The 20064-nt window shown below is 40.7% G+C and overlaps 1 protein-coding gene across 1 annotated transcript in view; it reads right to left on the reverse strand.

Moving 5' to 3' along the window:
- Positions 1-261: 261 nt before the first annotated feature.
- Positions 262-20064, reverse strand: part of BMPR2 (bone morphogenetic protein receptor type 2) — a gene marked incomplete at both ends in the record, with an annotated part of 139028 nt that continues 119225 nt past the window's right edge. Inside the window, 4 exons of the mRNA XM_080689643.1 lie at positions 262-512; positions 2010-3289; positions 8029-8201; positions 17434-17570. Of these exons, the coding sequence (XP_080545769.1) occupies positions 262-512; positions 2010-3289; positions 8029-8201; positions 17434-17570 (1841 nt within the window). The remainder of the gene's footprint in view (positions 513-2009; positions 3290-8028; positions 8202-17433; positions 17571-20064) is intronic.

Raw genomic sequence — 20064 nt, forward strand, 5'->3', positions numbered from 1 at the left:
CACACATAATTCTGTGGTCATAACAGACAAATACAACTTTTAGCAAGACTAAACAAAAGTGCAAAACTTAAAAAAACAAAATTAAAAAATATGGAAGCATAAGCTAATTTTTTTCTGCATAGCTGAAATCTATTTAAAGCAAGTCCTTGTTGCAGGGGTGGGAGGGGTGCTGACAGGAGGATAAAGCAGTTTTTTTTTTAATGTCTTCTGCATGTTTAAATGACGCAAAAAATAATCTCACTCCGTAAGCTTGAAAGCATCTCACAGACAGTTCATCCCCACATCGTTAGACACCATGGTGGTGGCAGTGCCCCCTTCGGCAAGGTACACAGCCGTGCTGGATTTGGAATGAACCGCCTTGTCACTGCCATTGTTGTTGACCTCACAGTCCAGCGGTTCAGTGGAGATGACCCAGGTGGAGGGGCGCCACCGCTTAAGAGAATAGGGAGTTTTCACACGTTTCTTGATCTTTTCACCTGAGCCTGATTTGCCGTCTTGTGTTGACTCACCTACTGAAAATAAAAGTACAGAAAAATGAAACTATACTGAGAAACTATTAAGAAGTACAGGGGTAGAGTTGTATTTCAAGAACTGGTCAAACCAGTATCTGCCACTGGGTGTGGTGGTGCACGTTTGTAATCCCAGCATTTGGGAGGCTGAGACTGGAGGATTATGGTTCAAGACAGTTTCAACTACTTAGTGAGGCCCTCCGCAACTTAGTGAGACCCTGTTTCAAAATAAAGAATAAAAAATAGGGCAGGGAGTGTAGCTTGGAGGTCGAATGCCCCTGGTTTCCATCCCCAGACCAGCAAAACAAAGAACAAACAAACAAACAAAACAGTATCTGAGCCGGACATGGTGGCGCGCGCTTGTAATCCCCACGCTTGGGAGGCTGAGGCTGAGACAGGAGGATCAAAGCCAGCCTCAGCCACTTAGTGAGGCTCTCAGCAGTGTATTGAGACTGTTTCCAAATGAAAATATAAAATAGGTCTGGTAGTATAGCCCCAAGGTAGAAAGCCTCTGGGTTCCACCTCCAGTACCATAAAAAAAAAAAAAATTACTGAACTGAAAAAAACAGTATCTGCAGAGGATGCTAATAGACATTTCTTGAAATTCATGGTGCCAGGCAATGTTTTTCTTTCTTCGTTTTTATTCTTAGTGTGTGTGTGGGGTGGGGTGCTGGGGATTAAACCCAGGGGGGGCATTCTGCCTCTGAGCTATATATACCTCCAGTCTCCCCCCCCCCTTTTTTTAATTGTGAAATAAGGTCTCATTTAATTGCCTAGTCTGGCAATAAATATGTGATCCTTCTGTCTCAGCCTCCCAAGTACTAGGATTACAGGTCTGTGCTATTGGGCCCAGATTATTTTTTTTTTGTGTGTGTGTGGTATTGGGATTGAACCCAGGGGCATTCTACCTCCCAGTTCCGTTTTACTTAATTTTTTTTAGATTTTGAAACAAGAGTCTTGCTAGGTTGATCAGGGTCTCACTACTTGCTGATGCTGTCCTCGAACCTACAATCCTCCTGTCTCAGTATCCCAAGTACTAGGATTAGAGGTGTGCACTCCCATGCCTGGGTGACAATGATCTTTTAGTTATCGATGACAAAATATTTTTTTAAGTCTAATTATTTTTCAGGCCTAACCAAATAGTTACTTTATTTATTTTTTTATTTTTATTTATCTATTTTTTTTTTTTTCCGGTGGTACTGGGGTTCCTGGAAGCCCTTCTACCTCCGGGCTATACTCCCAGACCTATTTTTACATTTTTATTTGGAAACAGGGTCTCCTAAGCCAGCGCGCGCAGCTGGCTTCGAACCTGCGCGATCCTCTTGTCTCTGCCTCCCAAGTGCGGGGATTACAAGCGTGCGCCACCACGCCCGGCGTTACTTTATTTCTTAAAAGTTGTAAAGGGAAATAATCACCAGTTGAAACACATTCTCATTTTATGTAACTATATAAATGGTTTAAAGAGACACACAGGAAAAATTGCACCGTCTCTCCACTTACTCTGTATACTGCAGCCATCCAGGATATTTGTGGCTGAAAGATCCAGAGAATTGGGCCTCTGTGCTCGTCTGGGCTTTGATGGCCCAGGATCTGCTACTGTGCTTGTAACACCCTGTGTAAGAACATCTTGTTCTGAACATGGATTACTGTTGTTGTTATTGGAATTAGTTCGGCCACTTTCTAGCGGCCGCTCCCTCCTGTCCACAAGACGATCCAGAACACCTTCATCATGACCGGCCTGTTGCTCTCGTCTCAGTAAAGGTTCATGCTCATCAGGACTAGAATTAATATTCAGCCGGGTGTCCTCACCAATAAACTGATTCTGCAGCATTTCTTGGGCCCTATGTGCCACTATGTTGGCTGTCTGGCCAGATGGTACAACCCCATTGGCATACTGGGTTGTAGCAGCATGGGAGTTAACACTGTGGTTTCTACCTGCCACACCATTCATGGTGACTGTCACCACATGAGGTTCTGCTGCATTGATTGTATTCATCTTGGCAACGCCAGTTTCTACTTGTTTCAAGTTTGACTTGTGCTTGCTGCCAAATTTTAGCCGGGGCTCTTTTGTTGAATTTTTGGTGTTCAAAGGCAAACTAGTAGGTCTCTTAGGAAGATTCTGTTGCTTAGGGAGAGGGTAGATCTGAGCAGGTGGAACATCAGGAATTAAGCATGCTTGGCCATTTGCAGCCTGTGTGAAGTCCTGCTGTCCAGTCACTTCTACTGCAAGTTTGATGAGTGGGTAAAGCAAGCTAGAGCTGGTACTACTCAGTGGGTCCGGTCCACTGAATTGTTTAAGGGAGTGCTCCATGAGATTCTCATCAGAGCTTTCCTTCAGGTTCTTATCGACTTCTTTTGGGTCTAGCTTGTTGGTCTCTAAGTCTTCTTCTGTCAGCTGTAAGCAGACAGGGGTTGGCCCAATTGACTGTGCAACATTTGTGGCATGTAGGTTTGTTTCATCTGAGTATGGCATTTCAGATATAGTGGTCATGCCAGTACTTGGAGTGAGGCCAGTGGTGTTTGTGGTGGTTGTGTTGGTAGACAGGCTGGTGACACTGGTTTCAGGGCTGGGGATTCGAGCTTGTGCTTGTTGTCGTTCATAATTAATTGAGTTTCTGTTCTTTTCCCCTATGGTCAAGGGCGTGCTGGACATCGAATGCTCAGAGGAAATATTCTTCACAATGCTGTCAGTGTGATGGATAGCATCTTCAATGTACGAGGAAGAAGAATAATCTGGATAAGGGCCCACTTTTGGCACACGCCTATTATGTGACAGGTTGCTTCAAGAGAGAAGAAAAGTATGACACTGAGAATGTTTATTTATGACAAATTTTAAGTATAACAGCTCTAATTTTAAAGTTTGAGCAGCTTTTTTTTTTACTAACATATATTAAAGATCACTTACTTAAAAGACTAATCAAATAATCAGATGTTAGTAACTTGCTAAGTGCTAATTTTATATGAATTAAGCCTACTGAAAACTCCATATAGATATAGATATGATTTTATAGATGTTCATTATTTTGGTGTATAAGAGTTGACTTTAAAATCTCCCCTGCAGCCAGGCATGGTGGTGCATGCTTGTAATACCAGCATTTGGGAGGCTGAGACCAGAGGATTGCGGTTCGTGGACAGCCTCAGCTTCTTAAGAAGTGAGACCCTGTTTCAAAAATAAAGAATAAAAAATAGGGAAGGGGGTGTAGCTCAGAGGTCAAATGCCCCTGGGTTCCATCTCTAGACCCGCAAAAAAAAAAAAAAAAAAAAAAAAAAAAAAAAAAATAAAATAAAATAAAATAAAATAAAAAAATAAAAAAATAAAGTAAAATATCCCCTGTGAGCCTTCAATCTCAGCCTCCCAAGTATTGGGATTATGAGCATCTGCCACCATGCCCGGTTTCAATTTTTTTTTTTCCCCAGTACTGGTGATGGAACCCAAGAACATTCTAGCTCCGAGCTACACCCCCAGCCCTATTTATTTATTGTTTATTTTGAAACAGGGTCTCACTAAATAGCTGAGGCTGTCCTCGAACCGCGATCCTTAAGTTTCTGCCTCCCAAATGCTGGGATTACATGTGTGCGCCACTACACCTGGCCCAATTTATAATTATTTTAAGTTTTATCCAAAGTCAGGGTTACAAGCACTGGGAATATTAAAAGATTTTACAAGTGTTATAGGAGAAAACAACTGCTTAAGGAAAAGAGGTGCTTTAAAGGAAGACTGAGGAAGGAATAAGGGGAACGACAGGGGAGCAGAGAGGACTGTTACACAGCCTTGAGTACAGGAAGCTAAGTCGAGAGTGAGAGTGACTAGAGAATGACCAGGGTTTTAGGAAAACTACAGTAAAGACTGGAGATGAGCAGAAGCATGCAGACAGTAGAGCTGAATAACACCAGAAGAAAAATAAAAGCCAAAGCAAAGGGAGGGATGAAAGGTTTCTTACCATTCAGAGTAAGTTCAAAAGCATTTAAAGTAAAAGCTTTAGCTGATTCTTGGGATAGATATAAATAGCATATTTGAAAACACAGGAAAAGAGGAGGTGAAGAGAAAAAGACTATCCTCAGGTATTTGTAGAGTGAGAACATCATTTGTATTTAGAATTGCTAGTCTCTACCACCTTTTTTGATTCACTGATATACAGGCCTTTTTTTTTTTTTTAACCCCAGTACTGGGGTTCCATGGAACTCAGGGGCATTCTACCTCCAAGCTACACCCCCAGCCTTTTTTTTCTTTTTATTCTTTATTTTGAAACAGGGTCCTACTGAGTTGCAAAGGGCTTCACTAAGTGGCTGAGGCTGTCCATGAACCGCAACCTTCATGTCTCAGTCTCCCAAATGCTGGGATTACAAGCCTGCGCCCCCACGCCCAGCTAAACAGGACTTTTTATCTGAAGCTAATCTGACATATGTAAAGTAATATAAGTGGTTCACAATACAAATTGCTCTTAGAAAATAAATTAGCAAAGAAAGTGATTCAAGCACTAAGTACATTTTTATTTCAATTTTCTCTAGTAACTTACGCAGATTCCTTTTTGAAAATTTAATTAAATTAATTTAATTATTTTGGTGGTACTAGGGGTGGAACCCAAGGGCTTTTCTATCTCCGGGTTATACTCCCAGACCATTTTTTTTTTTTTTTTACCCTTCTACCTCCGGGCTACACTTCCAGACCTATTTTATATTTTCTATTTGGAAACAGAGTCTCTTAAACCAGCGAGGCTGGCTTTGAACCAGTGTGATCTCCGCCTCCCAAGCGCGGGGATTACAAGCATGCACCACCACGCCCGGCATCCCAGACCAATTTTATACTTTGGAAACAAGGTCTAAATTGCTGAGAGCCTCACTAAGTAGCTGAGACGGGATTAGAACCTGTACGATACTCCTGTCTCAGTCTCCCAAGCATGGGGATTACAAGCGTAAGCCACCACGCCCAGCTTGAAAATTTTAAACATGTATAAATTGACAATTCATAGGGAGTCTCCCCATCCCCAAACACGGAGCAAAGAAATAAAGATGAACCAGTTTAAAGTTGCCATTATAGCACATTTTTAAAAAAGCCTTTTAGAAGCCAGGCGTGGTGGCGCACTCTTGTAATCCCTGCGCTTGGGAGGCTGAGACAGGAGGATCACACGGGTTCAAAGCCAGCCTCAGCTACTTAGTGTGGCTCTCAGCAACTTAGTGAGACCCTGTTTCCAAATAAAATATAAAGAAAAAAAGGTCTGGGAGTATAGCCCGGAGGTAGAAAGCCTCTGGGTTCCACCCCCAGTACCACCAAAACAAACAAACAAACAAAAACAAAAACAAAAAAAAAACACCCAAAAAAACCCTTTTCAAATAAAATTAACATCCCCCCCCCCAAAAAAAAAGCCTTTTAGAACAAAAAATCATAGTTCTAGCTGGGCCTGGTGGTGCACAACTATAATCCTTGTACTTGGGAGGCTGAGACAGGAAGATTGCAGGTTTGAGACCAGCCTCAGCAACCTAGCAAGATCCTGTTTCAAGGTCGAGTGTGGTGGCCCACACTTGTAATTCCCGTGTTTGGGAGGCAGAGACAGGAGGATCACTCAGGTTCGAAGCCAGCCTTGCTGGCTTAAGAGACCCTGTTCCCAAATAAAATATAAAACATGTCTGGGAGTGTAGCCCGGAGGTAGAAGGGTTCCATCCCCTGTACACCACACACACACACACACACACACACACACACACACACACACACACACACACACACACACAGTTTCAAAATAAATAATAAAAAATAGGGCTGGGGGTGTCACTCGGATGTAGAACCCTCTCAGATCCATCCCCCCAGTACTGGAAAAAAAAAGATTTCCAGACTACCTTATAGAAATGTTCTTTTTTTTTTTTTTTTGGTGTTTGTGTGGTACTGGGGATGGAACCCAGGGGCATTCTACCCTCAGCCCTATTTTTTTTTAATCTTTTTAATTTTGAACCAGGGTCTCACTGAGTTGCAAAGGACCTTGCTAAGTAGCTGAGGCTGTCTGTGAACCATGATCCTCTGGTCTTAGCTTCCTGAATGCTGGGATTACAAGCATGTGCCACCACACCGGCTTAGAAATGTTCTTATAGAAAACACAACTAATACTTTCATTTTTTTTATTGTTGTTGTTCAGTACTGAGAATGGAACCCAGGGGCACTGTGCCTCTGAGCAACTCTCAATGAGTTGCAAAGGGTCTCACACTAAGTAGCTGATGCTATCAGCGAACAGTGATCCTCCAGTCTCAGCCTCCCAAATATTTTGGGATTACAAGCATGCACCACCACGTCTGGAAAGGAAGTCTGGAAGTCTTAGTGTTCAATGAAACAGTGGTTAGATGCTTAGGCAGGATCATAGTTCTATTTATGTTAAAAAAAAAAAAGCAGAAAAAAAAGCTGGGAGGAAGGAGTAATAACTATCACAGGTATATAAGGCAATATATAGGAGAGCTTATAAACTTTTTGAACTCTAAAATACTTATCTTTACTATTGCAAGGAAGTTAAAGCATTGATAAAGACTAATCTCTTATTTATTTTGGCGGTACCAAGGATTCAACCCTTGGGCATTTTACCTCTCAACTACACCCCCAGCCCTATTTTTTTTTTTTTTTTTGTGTGTGTGTGTGGTACTGGGGTTCCTGGAAGCCCTTCTACCTTCGGCCTACACTCCCAGACCTATTTTATACTTTTTTATTTTTTGGAAACAGGGTCTCTTAAACCAGCACGGCTGGCTTCAAACCTGCGCGATCCTCCAGTCTCTGCCTCCCAAGCACGGGGATTATAAGTGTGCGCCACCACGCCCGGCTCCCAGTCCTATTTTGATTCCTTTTTTTTTTGTGATACTGGGGTTCCTGGAAGCCCTTCCACCTCCAGGCTACACTCCCAGACCTATTTTTTATACTTTTTATTTGGAAACAGGATCTCTTAAGCCAGCGTGGCTGACTTTGAACCTGCGTGATCCCCCTGTCTCTGCCTCCCAAGTGCGGGGATTACAAACTGCGCCACCACACCTGGCTTTATTCTTTATTTTGAAGCAGGGTCTCACTAAGTTTTGGAGGGCCTAAGTAGCTGACATTTGTTGTGAACCTGTGATCCTCCTCTCTCAGCCTCTCAAGCACTGGGATTACAAGTATGTGCTACTACACCTGGTAACTAATCTCTTTACTATATTTCCAGATATAAAAATTACAGATTCCGTCTTCTACTCAATAAATATTTTCTTCAGCGAGAACCTGTTTCCAAATAAAAAATAGGGTACAGTCTGGAGATAGAAGGTCCCTAGGTTTCACTCCCAGCAAAACACACAAACACAGACACACAGACACACAGACACACACACACACACACACACTCACTCACAAGCTTTTTTTAGTAAAAGAATGAGAATATTGAAAGAAAAATAGCAACTTTACACATATGAGTTATTACTGCAAAATTAGATTGGTCTAACAGTATTAGTGCCTATTCTTTGTCTGGTCTCAGTATCCAAAACTGACTGATAACTGCTAACCCCCTTAGGGTCTTACCGCTCATTCTGCATAGCAGTAGACATTGGATTGACGGTTGGGCTCACGGATTTGTTTCTTTCCCATATCATCATAAGTTCTGCCATCCTCTCCTCAGCACACTGTGCAGTAAGCCGAGCCTCTGCATCCTGGTCCCAACAGTCTTCAATTGTCTCCTTGAGTGACCTCACTGCCTACAATACAAAATACATGGTCAAAAAGTACAAAGTACATGTCTATAATACAAAGTACATGTCTCCAAAGAGTGGACCAAGCCAGGCATGGCGGCACATGCCAGTAATCCCAGTATTTGGAGGCTGAGATTAGCCTCAACAATTTAGTAAGACTTTCAGCAACCTAAAGAGACCCTGTTTCAAAACAAAAAATAAAATAAGGGCTGGTGGTGTGGCTCAGAGGTAGAATGCTCCTGGGTTCAAACTCCAGTTATTTCCTGACACCGCACACAAAAAATGAACCTGCTTTTCAGTTTACAACATGGGGGAAAAGAAAAATTATCTGGGAATAAAGCTCAATGGTAGAGAATGCACAGGACCTTGACCTTGGGTTCAATTCCCAGAACCACCACTGTAGTACATTTTTATTATAAATTCTGAAAAGAATATGGGAAAAAGAAAAAAGTTATTCACAAACCCAATATTCAGAGATGTTTAACATTTTCAGATATTTCCTTACCCCATTTTCTATATTTTTGTCAGAAAACCATTCCTCCTTTTTTACTGGTATCTGACAATTTATATTATGGACTTCCGGGAAGATGGCGATGGAGAAAAGCGGGGCTTATGAGCCCCGCTAACAACCAAACTCTATTACCACAAAATCAGCGCCTTTCATAGCCAGAAAACACCATCAGCAGAGAAACAAAAAATGTAATTACAAGGGACAGAGAAAAAGAAGGCTGGAAAAATGAGACACCAGAAACCAGACTACAGTGCTGCAGCCGGAGCCACGGTGTGGAGCGGTGGGCGCCATCTTCTTTTGCAGCACCAGGCTCCAGAGAGGAAGGGAACTCATAACGGAGCTCAGAGCCACAGAGGAGATATGCTGGCCTCACGCCCGAGGACGCGGCAGCAGCGCCTTACTGCCGGCAGCAGCAGCAAGCTCACCGGACAGCACCAGACCAAAGCACTCAACGGCCCACCAGGCTCCAGAGAGGAGCGGCGGACAGCGAGCCGAGGTGAGCCGCTGCGGAACAGCTGGGCGGGATTCGGCAGATTTCTCGGTGCAGGGAGCATCTAAAGCTCCCAGGGGTTGGGCTCAGCAAACCTTGCAGGGACTCAGAGCGGAGCTCAAAAACAGAGAAGAAATACGCCAGCCTCACGGCCGAGGGTGTGGCAGCGGTGCCATATTGCCACCGGCGGCAGCAGCAGCAAATTCACCGAGTCCACTACAGTTACATCTGCACATTCAACAACAGTAAGTCAAATTGCGGGCCTTGGAGGAGAAATCCCAGTACTGACTCCCAGGGACTTGACCCAGTGGGGGAGTGGCGGTGGCAGAGATATCACACCATAGGAGAACGCCCAACCTGGCACCCCCCATGGTCTAAAGCAGCCTCGATTGACTCCCTGGGTCTGAGACTCTGCAATACAACCCAGTAAAGGAGTAGTGGGGACCGAGATACCACAGACTCGAGATCCAGAGCACCTTAAGTGAAGTCGTAGTGACCCAAGGGAAGAAACCAGAGAAGGCACAAACTTCTGAAATAATGGGAAAGAGGAATAACAATGGAGCAATGAATGCCCACAATCCCTCAACATCAGAACCTGATAAAACAGAAATTCAGAGATTTCTAGAAGATCAAATCAGGAAAATAACTGTAGAAATAATAGAGGTGTTTTGAAAAGAATTCAGAGAGAGTCAAAAAGAGATAAAGGATGCAATTAATGAAGTAAAGGCCTCAATTCAAAGTATAAACAACCGACTAGACCACATGGAGAATAGAATCTTGATCTTAGAAGATCATTCAAAAAATGAACGCATAGTTTCTAATTTAGAAAAAAAAATCCGACAGCAGGAATCTGGCATTGAAGAAATATGGGTCCATTTTAAGAGAGCTAACCTAAGAATAATTGGAATAGAAGAGGGAAAAGAAGGTGAAACCAAAGGGATAAGTAATATCTTCAAAGAAATAATAGCAGAAAATTTTCCAAACATAGAGCAAGAGGTTGATACACAGGTCCAGGAAACTTATAGAACTCCCTTTAGACAGGATCGGAGAAGAGGATCCCCACGCCACATAATTGTCAAAATGACCAATGTGGAAGCCAAGCAGAGAATCTTAAAGACAACAAAAACAAAGGGCCAAGTGACATTCAGAGGCAAACCAATTAGAATCACTCCAGACTTCCCAAACCAAGTCATGAAAGCCAGAAGGGCTTGGAGTAACATATTCCAAACTCTGAAAGAAAACAACTTCCAGCCAAAAATTTCCTACCCAGCAAAACTTTCTATCAAATTAGATGGGGAAGTAAGAAACTTCCACAACAAACAGAAACTGAAGGAATTTATGTCTTCAAAATCAGCGCTAGAGAAAATACTCAAAGAGATTAACTACAAAGAAGAAATAGGTAACACACACCAGAACCAGAGAAATAAGATTTTCCATCCAACAGACAACTAAGATTGGTTATCTGTGGAGATTCATTATTTATGTTAGTCTTTTACCTATCTCTAAATTGTATTGTTTGCTTTTATTGTTGCTAATTTTTAGGATTTCTATTTGGAATAATAATATACCTTCAGATATAGCATTTGGAAATATTTTATCCCATTCTATCAGTAACTTTTAACTCTGTTTACATTGTCTTTGGATATACAATATTTTTTATTTTTTAGGGAGTTTGTTTACCCTTTTGTTGCCTGTGCCATTGAAATCATATCCAAGAAATCACTGCCAATTTCAATGTTGTGAGGATTTATGACCCAGATTTTCTTCTAAAAGTTTATAGTCTTAAGATTTATATTTAGGTCTTTTATATATTTTTAGTTAATATTTGTATATTGTGTTAGGTAAGGGTCTGATTTTATTCTTTTCCATGTAATTATTAGTTTTCAACAATATTTAGTTAAAAGATAATTATTTCCTCCACCAAATGTTCGTGGAAATCTTGTCAAAAATAACTTGACAATATATGGAAGAATTTATCTCTAATTTAACTCCAATGGTTTATATATCTGCCTTTATAACAGCACTACACTGTTTCAATTATTGTAGCTTTATATGGTTTGAAATCAGAAAATATACATCTTCTAGCTTTGTTCTTTTTCGAGATCATTTTGGGTATCTAGAGTACATATTCCATATTAGGATAGATTTTTTGTGAAAAATAAATAAATAAATATATGATAGTTTCACCTTAACAAAGAAAAAGAAAGAAATATTCTCTGGTAAGAAAGAAAGCAAAAAGAAATATTAAAATGTTATCCTTAAGTCATCAAAAGCTTGGTATCAGACAAATGAAACTGTTATGTGAGATTATCAACGTTAATATTGGATAAATTGCTATAATACTAGATGTCAACCACTAAGCCAACCATGGGAAGGAGGGATGGGGAGGAAACGGGGTAGGGATCGGGTAGGGGCTAACTGGGTGATGTGTGCATGTATCTCTACAAAAGTATTATTTTTATCCCATTATGATGTATGAATACAGTGCACCAATAAAATAAATTTAAAAAAATTATAATATTATAATAGCAGGGTATGATGACACTGACCCTGTGTTCAATCCCTGGTTCCACTCTAAAAAAAGGAACACACACACACACACACCTTGTTTTCCTACCCATTCATATTTGGAAAACTTTTGAATATTGTTTTAGTAAAAATGTGGTGGTTTTTTTTTTTTTAGGGTCTGGGGATGAAACCCAGGGGCATTTGACCTCTGAGCTACATCCCCTGCCCTATTTTTTATTCTTTATTTCGAAACAGGGCCTCACTAAGTCCTGAGGCTGTCCATTAATCGCGATCCTCCAGTCTCAGCCTCCCAAATGCTGGGGTTACAAGCGTGCGCCACCACGCCTGGCTCAAAAAATGTGTTTTTAATAGCAATGCAACTATGAAAACAAAAATGTCTTCCTCCCTCCCTCCCTCCCTCCCTCCCTAACTCACTTCCTTCCTTCTTTCCTTCCTTCCTGGAGCATTCTACCTGGAGCTACACCCCAGCCCTATTTTTTACTCTTTATTTTGAAACAGGGTTTCACTAAGTTGCCAAGGGCCTCACTAAGCAGCTGAGGCTGGCTGTGAACCTGCGATCTTCCTGTCTCAGCCTCCCAAGTACTGGGCTTACAAGCGTGTGCCATCATGCCCAGCACTCTTTTAGACAGAGCTTCATTTCTTTCTTTTTATGAACTATATACTTGCTACCTAACTCTAGTACTGGATAGTCATCACACAGAAGCAGTCTATTGACCACAGAGCATTAGGTTTAAATGGGTTTGTTGGAAGAGAACCAAGTATTAAAATTCCCTTACTTAGCAGCAATCTTGTCTAAATTGGAAGTAAAAAGTTTTCAGGTAAATATGCATATGATGCATATTTCATAATGATAAGGCTGCCAAAAGATATTTAAAAGGAAAAAATCATATTTGCTATGGTATAATAAAACAATTTAAGAAAGATGAATTTGCTTTTTTTTTTTTTTAAATGATACTGGGGATTGAACCCAGAGGCATTTTACCTCCAAGCTAATATATATATATTTGCAGTACTAGGGATTGAACCCAGAGGCATTCAACCTCTAAGCTACACCCCCAAACCTATTTTTTATTCTTTATTTTGAAATAGAATCTCACTAAGTTGCAGAGGGCATCACTAAGTAGCTGAAGCTGGCCATGAACTTACAATCCTCCCGTCTTAACCTTCCAAGTACTGGGACTGCAAGCATGCACCACCACGCGTGGCTAATAATTTTGTTTTGACACAGGGTCTCACTAGGTTGCCGAGAATCTCACTAAATTGTTAAGGCTGGCTTCAAACCTGTGATCCTTCTGTCTCAGCCTCTAAGTACTAGGATTACAGGCATGAAGTTGCATTAGACTTAATAAAAGCTACCACACCCATTAAGTTTTTCTTTTAGGAACTCTCTCTATTCTGAGGCTGGACCTCTGAAAATTCTGTTATCCAGCTTCTCCCCACTACTCTCAGGGACCTCTTAAAAATCTGTCCTAGTTCCCATAGCAGGGACTGCAGTCAGGAGGCAACTCTGGGCATATGTGCTTAAGAACAGGCTCCACAACTGCCATATGCTTAGGGATTTCAACCTCTTTTGAAACAGAAGCCAACCCTGAAGGTAAAAGTCTCTTGATCGTCTCTCTGACATGACAGAAATGAAAATATTTGAATCCTATCATGGTAGTCTAAAATTGAAATGTGAAAATATATAGTAAAATGATTTAAATTAAGCCGGGTGTGGTGGCACATACTTGTAATCCCAGCGTTCAGGAGGCTGAGACCGGAGGAGTGCGGTTCGCAGACACCCTCAGCTACTTAGTGAGGCCGTCTGCAACTCAGTGAGACCCAGTTTCAAAATAAAGAATAAAAAATAGGGCAGGTGTGTAGCTCAGAGGTTGAATGCCCCTGGGTTCCATCCCAGACCCCCCCCCACCAAAAAAAAAAAGATTTAAATGAATAAATAAATTTCTTCACTTATTCTTTTATAATTATAGTCAAGAAAATTAATCTCTATAGTATAAAAATAGAATTAACATCTTTAGAAATAATCAAATTATTACTACCTTCCAAAAATAAGAACAGATTGCAGTCAAGCATGGTGGTACATGGGAGTACTTGGAAGTATATCCTAGTACTTGGGAAGCTGAGACAGGAAGATCACAAAATCAAGGCAAGCTTCAGCAATTTTTTGAGACCCTAAGTAATCTAGAGAGATCCTGTTTCAAAACCAGAAATAAAAAGGGCTGGGGGTCTAGCTAAGAGGTAGAATGCCCCTGGGTTCAATCTCAAGTACCACCAAAAAAAAAAAAAAAAAAAAAAAAGAAAAGAAAAAGAAAGAACAAACTGCTAAACCAGGTGTGGTGGCAGCAGGCCTATAATCCCAGTATTTGGAAGGCCAAGACAGGAGGGTTGCAGGTTTGAAGCCAGCTTTCATAATTTATTGAGGCTCTTAGCAACTTAATGAGACCCTATTTCAAAATAAAAAATAAGCTGGGTGTGGTGGCGCACACTTGTAATCCCAGCATTTGGGAGGCTGAGACCGGAGGATCGCGGTTTGCGGACAGCCTCAGCTACTTAGTGAGGCCCTTTGCAACTCAGTGAGACCTGGTTTCAAAATAAAGAATGCAAAATAGGGCAGGGGGTGTAGCTCGGAGGTCAAATGCCCCTGAGTTCCATCCCCAGACCCGCAAAAAAAAAAAAATTAAATTAAAAAAATAAATAAATAAATAAAAATAAATAAATAAAATTGGGCTGGGGATGTAGCTCAGAGGTAAAATGCTCCTGGGCTCAATCTACAGTACCACAAAACAAAAAAGGATTGCTAAGAAAAAAGTAAGCAATAAGATTTCTAGAAGCCAAGCATGGCTTAACCCTAGTACATGGGAGGCTAAAACAGGAGAATTGTAGGTTCTAAGGCATCAGCAAGATCCTGTTTCTAAATAAAAAATAAAATAGGGTTTGGGGTATAGTTTGGAGGTAGAATGCCTCTGGGTTCAATCCCAAGCACCACAAAAAGAAAAAGAAAAAAAAAAAGAGAATTTCTAGAAATATAATAGTGTAAATTAAAATTTTAAGCCAAGCATGGTGGCACATGCTTATAATCTCAGTACTTGGGAGACTGAGACAGAAAGATCAAAGGTTGGAGGATATTTTCAGCAAGTAGTGAGACTCTCATCCACCTGGCGAGAACTGTTTCAAAATAAAAGTAAAATAGGGCTGGGGGTATAATGTGGACATAGAATACCCCTAGGTTCAATCTCAAGTGCCATAAATAAGTAAATAAATACATAAATAAATAAAGTTTTAGTAAATAGATAACTTTATAATGATAACAGTAAAAAAAAATAAGAGTAATTTTTAAGGTAAAGTTGAAGCTGGGTGTGGTGGTGCACACTTATAATATCACTACTGAGGGAGCAGAGACAGAAGTATCACAAGTTAAGGTCAGTCTCAGCAATCTCATGAGGTCCACTGCAACTTATGAGACCCTGTCTCAAAATTAAAAAAATAAAGCCGGGCGTGGTGGTGCATGCTTGTAATCCCAGCATTTGGGAGGCTGAGACTGGGAGAACGTGGTTCAAGGACAGCCTCAGCTACTTAGTGAGGCCCTTAGCAACTCAGTGAGACCCAGTTTCAAAATAAAGAATAAAAGAATAGGGCTGGGTATGACCTTGGAGATAGAATGCCCCTGGGTTCCATCCCCAGGCCTGCAAAAATAAATAAATAAAATAAAATAAAAATAATAAATAAATAATAAAATAAAATATAAAAAAAAAACAGGGCTTGGAGTATATCTCAGAAGTAGAATGCCTGAGTTCAATCCTAAGTAACACACACACACACACACACACACACACACACACACACACACGTAAAGTTGAATAAATCTTGAACAATGTAGAACAACAAATAGATGGAAACATGGGAAGAAAACTGAGATCTGAAGCTGGGCGTGGTTATCCCAGCATTTGGGAGGCTGAGACAGGAGGATCACAGGTTCGTGGCCAGCCTCAGCTACTTAGTGAGGTCCTCCACAACTTAGTGAGACTCTGTTTCAAAATAAAGAATAAAAAATAGGTAGCCGGGCGTTGTGGTGCATGCTTGTAATCCCCGTGCTTGGGAGGCGGAGACAGGAGGATTGTGAAGGTTCGAAGCTAGCCGTGCTGGCTTAAGAGACCCTGTTTCCAAATAAAAATATGTAAGAAAATAGGTCTGGGAGTGTTGCCCGGAGGTAGAAGGGCTTCCAGTAACCCCAGTACCATCACCAAAAAAAAAAAAAAAAAAAAAAGGGCTGGGAGTCTGGGATATAGCTCAGAGGTAGAATACTCCTGGGTTGAATCCCCAGTACTGCAAACAAACAAACAACCTGAGACCTGGAATGTTAGGTGGTCTAATATTTGCCTAATGGAAATTTCAGAAGGAATAAATAATTTTTAAACCATAATATTAGAAATCTACTCTGACATGAATTTTCAAGCTGAAAAATTATCCAGAGCCAAGTGAAATCAATGAAAGTTCCATAACACAAAACCAGGTGAAATTTCATAGTTCCAATAATAAAGAAAAAGTTTTTTTTTTTTAAATGTGTGTGTGTGTAGTACTGGGGATTGAACCCAGGGGCATTCTACCTCTGAACTACACCTCTAGCCCTATTTTATTTTTTGTTTTGTTTTGTAATAGGGTTTCTCTAGGTTGATGAAAGTCTCACCATTTAAACCTGTGATCCTCCTGTCTCAGCCTCCCATATACTGGGATTACAAGTGTGTACCACCACACCCAGCTGTAAACTGTATTTTTTTTTTTTTTTTTTTTTTTTGCGGTACTAGTGATGGAACCCAGAGGCATTCTACCTTTGAGCTATACCTCCAGCCCAATTTTTTATTCTTTATTTTGAAAGAGGGTCTTGATGAGTTACAAAGGCCCTCACTAAATAGCTGAGGCTGTCTTTGAACCACAATCCTCCTGTCTCAGCCTCCCAAATGTTGGAATTACAAGCATGTGCCACCACGCCCGGCTTGTAAATTGCATTTTTAATAAGCAGAATTCATATTCTATACCTTGGTTTCTTTCAGATCTAACTCAAACTTTTGTTAGCCATTGAATCTATGTCTGTAATAACTGACAGTTTTGGGTTTTATTCTAAAGAAAATAAAATAGAATTCAAATAATGTTTAAAATATTAACATGTTATTTCTGCTGTTACCCAATCTGATGAACTTCAGACACATCATGAGTCTCTCTAAATAGTGTTTTTGTGTGTGTGTGTGTGTGTGTGTGTGTGTGTGTGTGTGTGTGTATGTGTGTGTGTGGTACTGGGGGTGGAACCTAGGGGCTTTCTACCTCCGGGCTACACTCGCAGACCTTTTTTATATTTTATTTGGAAACAGGGTCTCACTAAGTTGCTGAGAGCCTCACTGAGTAGCTGAGTCTGGCTTCAAACCCGTGCGATCCTCCTGTCTCAGCTTCCCAAGTACTGGGATTACAAGCGTGCGCCACCACGCCTGGCTAAATAGTGTTTTATACTTGGAAAAAAATTGAAACTGGACCAAAAAGGGGTACTTTAATAGCAAATACTTTAAAAATATCTGATAACATAAAAATCAAGTAAGTTGAATTTTGAGGATTAGGAAACTCTAAAAAATATTAACATCATTAATAATCTATTTTTGCTTCAAAGAACTTTAAAACATAAACAGTCTGAATTCCCCTTTTATTAATTTTTTTTTGCTTACCAGACTATTTTCTTTCCAGGCTTCTGGGAACTTGGGCCTTTGCTTTTCCCTTGACACAAGAACCTGCATATCTTCAAAAGTGGGATGGTTTCCAACTTCTGTCTGAAAAGCCATCTGGTATTCTGGTACAGATTCACCTATGTATTTGTAGAAAGAAGAACAGAATTTTCAATTATTATAAATGACAGAATAACAAGGATATTTCTAGCAAGCAAGCAAAGAAATTGTGCATATTAAACCCTTTCAGATTATTTGAAAATCCTAAACAGATCCTGTTGTAGGACTAATGCATTATTAATAAATACTTAGAATAGTCTCCAACATTTATTGGTAAATTACATGGTAGATGCAATGATGAGCAGGCATTGTATCTATTTAGTTTTTGGTGCTGGGGATCAAATCCAGGGTTATGTAAATGCTAAGCATGCTCTACTACTGAACTCTTCTTCTGGTCCTGGGTGGGATTTTTTATTTTGGGGTTTCTTTTTTCTAGTGGTACTAGGGATTGAATTTAGGGGCATTCTACCTCTGAGCTACACTCCTAGCTCTATTTTATTTATTTATTTATTTATTTATTTATTTACTTATTTATTTATTTCAGTACTGGGGATGGAACTCAGGGGCATTGTACCTCCAAGTGACATCCCCAGCCCTATTTTTTATTGAGTTGCAAAGGGCCTCACTGAGTAGCTGAGGCTGTCTGTGAACTGCAATCCTCCTGGTTTAGCCTCTCAAATGCTGGGATTACAGGATGTGCCACCGCACATGGCCCCAGCCCTATTTTAGTTTGAAATGGGGTCTTGTTAAGTGGTGAGGGCCTTGCTAAATTGCGGAGATTGGCCTGGAACCTGTAATCCTCCTATCTCAGCCTTCCAAGTACTGGGATTACAGAGGGTGAATATTTTTAAATGGTGTCTATACAAGCTGGGCATGGTGGTGCATGCTTGTAATCCCCGTGCTTGGGAGGCTGAGATAGGAGGATCACACAGGTTTGAAGCCAGCCTCAGCTACTTAGTGAGGTTCTCAGAAACTTAGTGAGACCCTGTTTCCAAATAAAGTATAAAATAGGTCTGGGAGTATAGCTTGGAGGTAGAAAGCCTCTGAGTTCCACCCCTAGTACCACCAAAAAATAAAAGGCCGGGAGTGGTGGTGAACGTTGGTAATCCCCACGCTTGGGAGGCAGAGACAGGAGGATTGCTCAGGTTCCAGGTTTGAAGCCAGGTGCGCTGGTTTAAGAGACCCTGTTTAAAAAAAAAAAAAAAAAAAAAAAAGAGTATAGAATAGGTCTGGGAGTGTAGCCTGGAGGTAGAAGGGATTCCAGGAACCCGAGTACCACCACCAAAAAAAAAAAAAAAAGAAAGAAAGAAAGAAAGAAAGAAAGAAAGAAAGAAAATGATTTCTATAAATTTAGGGGGGAAAAATTCCAGGATTCAGTGTAACAACATGTCTTTAGAACCAAATATAAGTGGGTGGTCACCGTCTCCCATTAGGTCATTGGCTCTATAATAATCTACCTGGATCACATCAAATGCCACAAAAAAGAAAGACCTGTTGGCATATTTCTATAATCCCAGTACTTGGGAGGCTGAAACAGGAGGATCAAAGGTTCGAGGCCAGCATCAGCAACTTAGTGAGACTGTAATTTAGCAAGACCCTATTTAAAAAAAAAAAAAAAAAAGTAGTGCTGGGGGATATAGCTGAGATCCTACTAAAATGACAGGATAAATTAGACGAAAGAACACCAGGATGGGGATGAGGGCACTTAGGTTCCAATCTGGGCTTCATCTCTATCCTGGATAAGTCATTTAACTATTGTGTGTTTCAATCTTCCTGTCAGCAAAATGGCAATGTCTGCCTTCCTTATCTCACTTTCATGAAGATAATACAGTTATGATCCAGATGGAAAAATATATCACAAAACAGACCATTTAAGTTTTTGTCTAATTGGGGACTGAACACAGAGGCATTCTAATCTCCAAGCTATGCCCCCAGTCCTAGTTTTGTTTTTACTTTTTATTTTTGAAACAGGGTTTCACTAATTTGCAGAGGACCTCTCTAAATAGCTGTGGCTGGTCATGAACCAGTAATCCTGCTGTCTCAGCCTCCCATGTACTGGAATTACAAGCATGTGCCACCATGCCCAGCTCAAATCTTACTTAAGTTTATGTTTTCATTTGAATTTTTCAAATAACTCATAAATTATTTTTGTGTGTGTGTATGTGGTACTGGGGGAGGAACCCAGGGGCTTTTCTACCTCCAGGCTATACTTCCAGACCTATTTTGTACTTTATTTGGAAACAGGGTCTCACTAAGTTGCTGAGAGCCTCACTCAGTAGCTGAGGCTGGCTTTGAACCTGTGTGATCCTCCTGTCTCAGCCTCCCAAGCACTGGGATTACAAGCGTGCACCACCAGGCCCAGGTCATAAATTCTTACCTTCCAATATATTTAAAATATTTACAGAGATTAATTCTGTAATTTCTATAATCTATGCACCAGAGTCCAAGTTCTTTTTTTTTTTTTTTTTGGTGGTACTGGGATGGAACCCTTCTACCTCCAGGCTACACTCCCAGACCTATTTTATAATTTTTTTTATTTGGAAACAGGGTCTCTTAAGCCAGTAAGGCTGGCTT

The sequence above is a fragment of the Muscardinus avellanarius genome (assembly GCF_963383645.1).
Source record: "Muscardinus avellanarius genome assembly, chromosome: 2".
Classification (NCBI taxonomy): domain Eukaryota; kingdom Metazoa; phylum Chordata; class Mammalia; order Rodentia; family Gliridae; genus Muscardinus; species Muscardinus avellanarius.